General features: G+C 45.6%; 1 protein-coding gene across 1 annotated transcript; it reads right to left on the bottom strand.

The window, feature by feature from the left end:
* Positions 1 to 228: 228 nt before the first annotated feature.
* Positions 229 to 8,860, bottom strand: phf20a (PHD finger protein 20, a). Its single transcript, XM_057029058.1, has 17 exons — positions 8,701 to 8,860; positions 7,811 to 7,917; positions 7,159 to 7,330; positions 7,003 to 7,087; positions 5,648 to 5,724; positions 4,995 to 5,554; positions 4,795 to 4,877; positions 4,458 to 4,721; positions 4,176 to 4,367; positions 3,943 to 4,041; positions 3,300 to 3,455; positions 2,716 to 2,897; positions 2,545 to 2,644; positions 2,263 to 2,458; positions 1,736 to 2,180; positions 1,462 to 1,642; positions 229 to 1,380 (listed from the first exon to the last, which is right to left on the bottom strand). The coding sequence occupies exons 1-17, from the start codon at positions 8,776 to 8,778 to the stop codon at positions 1,238 to 1,240; spliced, it is 3,120 nt and encodes a 1,039-aa protein (XP_056885038.1). The 5' UTR covers positions 8,779 to 8,860; the 3' UTR covers positions 229 to 1,237.
* Positions 8,861 to 9,982: the final 1,122 nt, after the last annotated feature.

Genomic DNA, 9,982 nt, shown 5'->3' on the forward strand with positions numbered 1-9,982 from the left:
AATTCGCCAGTAGATTAAAATCAGGGTGCATCAATAGCGTGCACGCACACAGTAAAGCAGCTCTCCTTTGAGCAGCTCCAAACAGCAGTGTTCTTCATCACCCTGTTCCATTACCTCTAAACTGGTGGAAACGTGTGGTTTCCTCAGGCCAATCACCGAAAGGTTGGTGTATTACGTGTCAATGATTACAAAGCACAGTGAACAAAGTTAGGAACACACCCAAGACTGTTTCCATGGTGATTGACAATGGCGTTTATTTATGACCACATGTTTGCATTGTTTTTGACACTTCCCTGCTACCAAGCCAGGCTTACAGTACAGTAGCATACAATATCTGATTGGGGAAAAATGGTTTTAAACAGGACATTCTGAGTAACATATTTACAAATCAAATACAGTGAAATAAACATGAAAATAACAGGTTTTCCAAGTATTTCTCAATGACAAACCACAAGATGCTCTAGGTTAACAAAAGACAAGACCACATTACAGTTTTCAGTGAACCACAGTTCAAGTGCTGAAGCAACAACTAAGATTAAATTGAAGAGAGGGATAAAAGGGCCCACAAGGACAAATGATACAGCCGATATATCACTGAGAGCACTTAGGGAAGAAACATTAGTTTACGGACCAGAAATCGCTTTTATAATGCTTGAAACTGGAAAAAAAATAGATGCATTTTACTCCAGACATGATTAACTTCACAGTCTAATAAAGGTGACTTGAGTAGGTGTAATACAAAACGGATTTGCAGACAATGCTTCTACACCTTTTCAATGCAGTTATGACACGACCACACTTTGGGTAAATCACAAAGAAAATTGAACACCAAAACTGTTCCAAAGCCATCGCAGAGACAACATAGGTTCAAGACCTCCCTTGCAATTCTGAATATAAAGCTTCTGCACGTTAAGCACTGCGTACTGAGACGGGGCAACAGCTTGGACAAAAAGGCATTCAGAAGGCTTACAGTTGCATGGGAACAAGAGGAATCTGGTCCAGATCATTTTCTCCTGGGTATACGAAGTTATTTTATATTTATTCCTGATTTTACGTGCCGAGGTTTAGATAAATGTTCATATAGTCATATGACATTGGCTGACTGCAGCACTGAATTCCACCCTCACTGAGGAACAGCAGCAGCAGCTTCAGCACGTGCTGAACAATCCAACGGTCACTTTTAAAGTCGTCGTTTCACTTGGACCGAACACTGTGGAGACTCGAGCTTGTGGCGCCCTCATGTGGAGCTGTACAGAGAGATCTGTTGCACCTTCCCCAGCTGGGTCAACAACCGCTTCATGCGATGTTTGAGCTGAGGCAGACGGGACAGGGGCTCAGGAGGCTCCAGCTCCCCAGTGTAGTCCATCCAGCTCTCCAGTACTGAGGAAAGAGGGCAAAATAAGAACAACAAAAACCAAGGATGCTATTAAAAACCGTACTCATCCCTTCTGACCGCCTTACCATCCAGCTCCCTTTCGATGAAGTCCATCCTGTGCGAGACCTCATCTTGGACTGCGTCGATGTGATCCAGCAGGTTGATCTGCCTTTGCTGGTGCTGCCTGCAGTTGTTGTCTGGAACTTCCAGCTTTCTTCCCTCCTCTTCCTTTATCTCAGTCTGCGACCGAGAGTCGCTGATCAAAGCCTTGAAAAGGAACAAATTTAACAAAATCAGTCGAGACACATTGATGACAACAGACAAAATAAGGAAATCAAACAGAGAAGGTAAAACACAAACCTTGTTCGTGGTGCCTGCTGGTTTGGACTTCTCTGTCTCCAGCAGGCTTCCATAACGCTGCTCCCTCTCCAGGAGCTCCTCTGTGCTTCTCATACTGTCCTCCAGCTCTGACCCCTGTCGGGTCTCCACCACCAGACGCTGCTCCACCGCCGGGTAATACGCCCGTGGCTTCTGATAGCAATGTTCACTGGTAATGTACGAGTTCTGGAAGGACGTGTAGGGGGACGAAGAGCTGGACATAGAAGAGGTGGATGTGGACGTGGCGGCCCGGCTCAGCCTCTCCAGAGCATTGGACATCAAAATTTCCCCCCGGGTCATATCTTCATCAGGGGTCGCGGGCGAAGGAGCCGATTCACTGCCGTGACACGAGTCAGCGCGCTTCCAGGACCTCTCCAAATGCTTCCAGGGCTGCTGCCACAGCTGCAGGTCAGGGTGGGTGTTGCTTCTGGAGAGGAGGAACAAGCAGAGCGGTGGCTAGTGATTAGCGCTAACATCTTTAGCTCAGAGGAAGCAGGATTTGTACTCACTGCAGGACGCTCATCTTAAGCTGCAGCCCGTTGAGGACTTCTACCAGGTGGTGCACATCTCCCAGGAGCTGATGGGTAGTGGTGATCTTCTTTGCATTTTGGTGAGAGTAATTCTCCTCCAGGAACGACAGGCCATACATGTGACCGTTGCTCAGCCACTCGCGGTCATACCAGTAGCGCAGACTCTGCCGCTGACCTGGGAGAGAAAAAAATGGACTTATTTGTTGACAAATGCCAATACGCGACCAGGAATTGTAGGCGTTAATGATCGTTTCCCCTCACCAGGTGGGTCCCTGCAGATGTAGCAGGTGTATCTGTCTGGGACGTTGTCTTCTAGCAGGCCCATGCAGGTTCCGTGTTGCCAACACAAACAGTCTTCACACTGAAACAAGAGTTTAAAAGATTACCCCAAGCTGGGGCATAATAAAACTTAGCAGGAGGTAAAGAGCTCACCTGAATCATGAAATCGTTCTCTTCCTCCACCTCGCAGATGCACCGCACGATCTCTTGGTCACTCGTGTCCACGGCCCCCGAGTCCACGCTCAGGGGCGGCGTGGTGAAGTCCAAATCCACCCCACAATCTTCGTCGCTCCAGCCACAGCTGTCAGTGGACCAGTCACTAAAACTGTCCTCATCTACGTTTAAAGTCAGACACACCGTGAGTCCTTAACTTCATCTTTCCAGCTATGTATTCTTATTTCTTTAATATAATAAAAATCCAAGCGTAATCTATTTAATGGCAAGATGATGCAAGCCAGAGCAGCAAAAGAAAAACAGCTCAGGATTCAATCGATCAGGTTTTTAATAAAATGAGTCCCATTTAACAAACCAGCAAATATTCGATAACTTTCCTAGGATCTTCCTTTGCAACAAAAAAGGGGCATTAGACAGATTTATAGTGTAAAGCAGTTCAATCTAAAAGTGACGTGATGGATTGAATCCAGAGGAAATAATGGAGGGGAGAGAAAGCCATGCAGTGTCTCTCTCTCTCTCTCACACACACAAACACACACACACGCCATCACAGAGATACGCACCATCCACATGTATCTGATCTGAGCAGCTGTATCCAGGCCTGCGGGCGTAGGCCTCGGGCTTGTGACTGTGTGTGGGGGGATGTTTGAATGGCAAAGTCAATTTGGACTGAAGACCCAATACTGAGATGTCAATATTCTCCTCACTGCCTGTGTAGTCTGGGTAATACAAGGAAGGGGGAGCAGATGTAAAACAAAATGTCAACTTTGAAAATGCTTCTGAAAAGAGACCGTCATGAGGAGGTGACAAAATGTGGCACAACAAACATGGACATAAAAAACAGTCAGGGAAATGATTTTGAAAGAGAAAAAAAAAAGTGGCAGCTGCTGTGGTTCATTAAATCCTACGACAAAGGTGATGTCCACATCTGTGGGCACGCCACGCACGCCACAGAGAAGGATGTGGAAGAACAAAATCTGGCTTTTCATCACCACAACCATCAGTCTGTTATGTGAGGGGACAAATGTGAGCGTTGGTGCTTTGGATTGGCAGTGAGAAAGGAGCGTTCTCCCCACACACAGGAGCTCAACCACCACACCGACAGGAGTGCTTAATGCTTTGCAGGCCAGCCATTTCCACGATGAGAGGAGGGGAACATGCAGAACAGCAGCATGTTTATAAAGCCAAAGGGCAGGAAGCTCTCACCAAACTTGGCCTTCTTCCTCCTCCTCCTCTTCTTTTTTAATTTGATGCGGAGGAAGTCCTTCTGTTTTGGCTTTTCTTTCAGCTTTTCTTTTACTGACCCTGAGGAGCATAAAGAGCTAATAAGTATGCCATGTCTGCACAGCGGTTCTTCAAGGGAAACCCGAACACAAGGAACCAATGGCACTTAACACTTTTCTCCTGACATCATGGTCCATTTACTGTGTGATACTGACCAACTTCAAAACAGCCCTTGTCTGAATCCCGGTCCTGCTGCTGGCATCCGTTCCTGTCCAGCTGGTTCTCCTTGCTCTTCTCTCTCAGAAGTGCCCTCTGCTGCCCGTGGCTATTGACCATGGGTGGCGCCGATACTCGCCGACCCGCCGTCTTCACTTCGCCGCGCGCAGCAGTCATAGCTCCAACCGAGTCTAGACAATAGACGAGTTAAAGAAGACAATTAGAAACTAATTAAGAATTCAGATGAGCAATATATGTGACAAAAGCAGAGGGGAACCTACGCATAGAGGCGGAGATGGTGCGTCTTCTCTTTGGTCCATCCAAACCACTGACTTGTTTATCAGAGGCCCTGGTCTGGACACTCCTGGTCGGGCTACGCTCCTCTTCCAGAGCATGCTCATCGCCATGGTAATACTTCATGTGATAGTGCAGCAGCTTGGCCTTACGGAATGACTTTGTGCAGCCCGGAGCACTGCACTTAAATGGGTTGTGGTCGAGGTTGATAGACAGCACAGGTGGAGGCTGGTTTTTGATAACTCTGTACACTAAAACAAAAATGGCCATGGGTTAAAGTCTGGCATGAATGCTTGTATTTGGCACATTTTGAGTTGTACTCACATGGTTCTCTGCTGAACCTGTTGGGGTTGTGGAAGCCCTGCTTCCTTACCGCTGTCCACAAAGAAGATAAATTAGTCCACACACTCGTTTTTTTAAGAAATGCAAAAAGATGCTTTGTGTCATTCAAAAACACCCTCATTCACACAAAGTGGATGTGTTGATATCTTTGCTAATTTAGAACATTAACGCTTACGTTTTACGGCGGAGGAGGTGGAACATCTTCAGCAGGCCGAGAGCTTTCCGATTGGATGTTGGGTTTCTGCTCCACCTCTCCACTGGAGGCTGTCGTTGTCATAGAGACAGACACTTGCTCCTTATGCATAGGCAACTCTGCAGGCTTAGATGAATCTGAATATGGCTTTGTTCCACTGGCATCTGACACTAGTTCCTTTTTTACATCTCCATTCATGGGATATCTCTTCTTATTCTGCTCATCGTCTTCCATCTTCACCCCATTTGTAAATTCTAGCCCATTTTCTGTGCCCGCGGGCTTGTTCTGGACTGTCTGCTCCATTTCCTCTTCCTGTTTGACAGTGGGTGGCGTGAGCACCTCGCCGTTTGCCTTCTTGTTCTTTTCAGCAAGCATCATGTCGTCACATTCCTCGTCCTCGCTGTACGTTTCCTCTTCCTGATCGGAGGTTCTGCGCCGGGCTCGCTTGTTTTTCGGGCCACCGTTCTCCTGAGACCTTCGGTCCCTTCGGTTTGGGCCCCTCCTAACCATGTTTCTTTCAGTGGATTTCCCTCCTCCAAAACCAGCTTTCTGTATCGGCAGTCAAACACAGGTGATTGAGGTCAGGGGGGAATCATTAGTGAAGACTAAATGGAGGAAGGTCGATGAATAAATGATTCATACCTCTTTAATAAAAGGCTTCACGTGTATTCCCTTTACTTTCTGGATGACACCATCATAGAACCTTACAGTGTAAGAAGCTGTAGGGATAAAACAAGTGTTGAGAAGACAGCTATGGAGACCCTTCAGAATAAAAGCACACTGACAGCACAGACCTCCGCCAAGCAGATAATTTCCACATATATTGTAAATAGTACTTTTACACACTAACCGCAAATACGTAGACAACAATGTGACTTTAAGCCGCTGGTTAACACAACGCAACAAAAAAGGCACCGAGACAGTGGACTCAACAAACTCAGAGTTTCTAACAGTTTTCTTTTACAGATTTTATTAGAGACATGGCGGAACATTCCAGCATATAGGCCAACAAATATAAGGTTTCAGGTTTTCCCACCAGGGATTTGTCGGCAGTTATCGATGCAAGTAGAGACGTATCGGGTGAAATGTTAGCTAGCATGACAAATCATTAGTAAGACCCTGTTTATGGATAGTATAAAGTATGAGGATAAGACCTTACATACTATAGCATTATAGTTGTTAACTCGATGTAAAATAGATAGGGGTATATAATAAGGGCACCTCTTTGGCCAGGTCGACTTGAGTAAGAATCTCTCAGCTGGTTGGGGCGGCGTTGTATAATTGTGATTGGGTTCCACCACATACGACGCTAGGTCGTGTTGGTGCAATAGTACAGACAGTCGCTTGTCGGATCTGTCACGAATAGACTCTCTTTTTGGACAAGATTTGAAGTTTTTCCAAGGGAAAAGACTGGGAACAGCCCCGGGTATTAAACGGCTAACACTGCAGCCCAAGGTGTAATCCTCAGATGTGAAATGTCTGCTACAGACATACGTGCTCCCCTTCTTAATAACGAAATTTGGCCCTTCCTCCCGCCGGATCGCCTGAATCCATTTTCCTTTAACATTGCTGTCAATCGGGAAAGAATGAAAAGACAGGGCTGTTTTTGGGCAGAACCAGAACACCCTGGGATACTGCAAAAACCTTTGTTTTTTCTGGCTTCTGCCGTTCTTGATAAAATAGGGAGGTTGCTTCAAACATCGTCTTGGTATTTCCGGGACAATAAGGAAGTGTGTAAAAGATCAATCTCACACACACCCACCCACACAGTATAGTCTATAGTCATTAGTGATACAAGGTAAGATAGAGGCTTTGATCTTTGGAGAATATAACCAAAACTTAATCAGCGCTTCCTTGGTGCATTATCGTTTCCTCAAACTTCTGTTTAAATCTGCTTATAATTTTTATTTTTATTTTGATAAGAGTCAAACACCAAGTGTCCCATAAAACAGGCGGAGGTAAAAACACAAAAGGCTAAGCTGTATTCCAGGACTCACCATCTTTATTAACAGCAATGACCTTAGCGGGGTAGAAACGGCAGTCAGACCAGCTGGCGAGCACCTTGTCATTCACATGGAAACCCTGAAGGGAGAACCACAGATATGACAAATATGTTTCTCTGCGCACAATCAGGAAGAATGTTGTCAGCTTACAGGCATCGAAGGGTCGTCATTCAGGCTTTTTCTCCGCGGCTGGACCCTCTCCACTGGTCTAAGGTAGGGACTGGCCCAGTCAAACCATTCGTCGTAACGGTGGCTCCACTGGCGATAATGGATCAGAACCTTTTCTTCTTCGTAGTCAATTTTCTCGATGTTGGCAGCATACCTGCAAAATTAAAATCAGTGTGTATGATTCCGTGGGGAGAAATGTCAGATCAGGAACTTTACATGCATCATATTTCCTCGTCAGCCAGTGATAATTTGGTCCGGTGGCTGAGCTTTCCTGCCCGACCAGTTGATATTTCCTATTGTTGGATGCAGCGCCTCTAGATAATGACTGGAAATGAGTGGATGCCTATGACGCAGCAATCTGGAAGCGCGATATCAAAGGCAGCTTGTTGTCAGATGGAATATTTTAGAGCATTTCTTTATCACTGCAGACGATCTGCAGCTTGCAGGCACATATGACAATCATTACCAAATGTTCCAGAGAAGCTAATAAGATGAAAGGTTGGACTGTTGTTTGGATCGGACAGTGATTATAAGGAACAGCTTGGGAAAAACGCAGGGTTTTTTTCTTCAAAAAAGATCATTTAAGAGAGCGACCAGTTATATAAACAGAGAGATGAGTAAGGCCATGACTCACCAGTTTTTGAGGCTGTCTCTGGCCTCAAGCTGAGCACCAACCTCAAATGTTATCCCACTTCTGGTAGGGGGCGTCTTATTCATACTGCCCACATCAAGGCTCCTATCCTGCACATAGACAAATAAATATACCAATCAAAAAAATAGAAATAAAAAACACACAACACACTGAGGTTGCGGAGACTATTGGAAATCTGCTGATTAAAAACCTTTTTCAATCTCAGGTCATTTACAATTATTTTACTTTGAGATGTTTTCAATAGCACAGCTTGGCAGATATAAGAGGTTTAAATGTGCCGCTCATGCTGATTTTGTTTTTTTTTAAGCTAAATACAGTCTAAGTTATTGGAAATGCGTCCAAATATCCACATAGACAAGCTATAAATTACACAGCTTGCATTATAACGCAGATGTTAGACAGTATAAACCTGGAACATTATGGTGAGCCATGTCCTTCAAATGGTGATGAAATATGCAATAATTCATGAGAGTGAAGAGTCAATTTCCTATCTTTGTGAAATATCCAATTCCCGTCATGAATTATCTCGAATGATGATTTTTTTTAAAAACTAAAAAAAGAAAAAGCCACGAAAATGGCTCAGATTTCATTTCCTACTTTAAACGCCCACAAGAACAGGACCAATTGTGCAATCGTGCACCAAGGGAAGGCAAAAACGCTCGTTAAAGATGAGTCTTTACATTAAATCCCACACCTGCAGGCTACAGCCGATAGCATTGTGTTACAGAGATGCCTTAAAAAAGCCTCTTTGTCTGACAAACCGTGCGTTCAACCGCGATAACTGCACGATTCCCAGCATAAGGGGAAAAACGACCAAATACACCAGCTCGTTGGGTAGTAAAACATGCACGTTAAATGGCAGAATTCCTTACTTTTGTCGACGGCGCCGCTAAATTGGTTCGCCATAGCGGACGCGGAGCGGGGAATTGTTGCCTTTTGACGCAACCCATAAACCGGATATGGTCGCACCACCCGGCCCACGTGTTTTCCAGTCACAAATCAACGTATGGATACAATAGGAGACAATAGTCGTAGGGCTCAGCCGAGTATATGGCGCGATATTAGCGAGGGGGTGTTTTTTTGGGGGTGTAAAATGCAGAAATGAAACCACGCATCTTTAATGGCCAGAGGCAGAGACACGACAAAGAAATGGGAGCCAAAAGCGGGAAATGGGGATGCTGCGGGCAAAACCAAGATAGCAAATCACCATCTATTTAAAATGCAGTGAATTTGTGGGTAACCTGATTAGTAAATATAGTTTATTCGTAGAGTCATTAAGAACAAACACATGCCTTCTCATTTTTATTGTAAATCAGCGAATTTACAATATATAGATATTTTAAAAAACTACACCAATTGCCTTTAGTGTATAGTTTTGTTTCACTTTTATTCACACTTTATTGTCTGTTGTTTTATAACCGGTGGGCGTAACATGTGAGTGAAGTCTTGGTCGCAGGAGGGTTTTCGCCACATCTGATTGGTCAACGGGAACGCGGGGGGCGTAACCCTCGCTTCCTATTGGTTCTTCGAGTGTCAGTCAGAGCGCGGCTCGGGCCTCGCGCTAGGCCTACTTTCAGTACTTTTCCTGCTGACAACGAGCGGCGTGGAAATGTAGCGCGATAAACTTCACCAAGAGCACAAATCGCAGCGACTTTTACAAAGCACCCAGTGGACGCGGGGGCCGTGGGGGCGAGACCTTTTCTGCCACCTACACAAACGCAGCAGTGGAATGTCCAGACGTGACATTTTTATCTCCCATTTTCCTACGTTTGTTTTGAACTAAGAAAGCCGACATGCGGCTCCACGCCACCTCCGCTGTTGATGCGCCACACGGCCCTATCACCCGGTTATGTTCACTCTCAAAGGAGGAAACGGCACGATTTGGGAGCTCTTACCTGTTGTCCAGTCACTCTTGGGTCCGGTTTGCTGCAAAACGTTTCGTATAATCCCTCCGAATAACGGGTACCGATGCCGCCACCTTCGTCTGCGGGTCCCGATCACGCAGTTAGATTTCTTCCAGTCACATTCGGCGGCGCGGGCAGAGCGGAGCCGCAACGCGCATGCGCAGGCCCCGGCCCCGACCCCTCTGCCTCATAACAACCCGAAAACATGTTTAGAGGAGACACAAGTCCAAGAGTTAAATATGACCGTTTA

The sequence above is a fragment of the Takifugu flavidus genome, chromosome 4, assembly GCF_003711565.1.
Source record: "Takifugu flavidus isolate HTHZ2018 chromosome 4, ASM371156v2, whole genome shotgun sequence".
Classification (NCBI taxonomy): Eukaryota; Metazoa; Chordata; class Actinopteri; order Tetraodontiformes; family Tetraodontidae; genus Takifugu; species Takifugu flavidus.

What these genes read in the sequence shown, in the direction of transcription:
- phf20a (XM_057029058.1), bottom strand. Translation starts at nt 8,778, where the DNA reads ATGGGTTGCGTCAAAAGGCAACAATTCCCCGCTCCGCGTCCGCTATGG. An exon ending in GATGTTCCACCTCCTCCGCC is followed by an intron (nt 4,878 to 4,994) that starts GTAAAACGTAAG and finishes TAAAAAAACGAG; the next exon opens with TGTGTGGACTAATTTATCTT. An exon ending in CAAGGGCTGTTTTGAAGTTG is followed by an intron (nt 4,042 to 4,175) that starts GTCAGTATCACA and finishes TATGCTCCTCAG; the next exon opens with GGTCAGTAAAAGAAAAGCTG.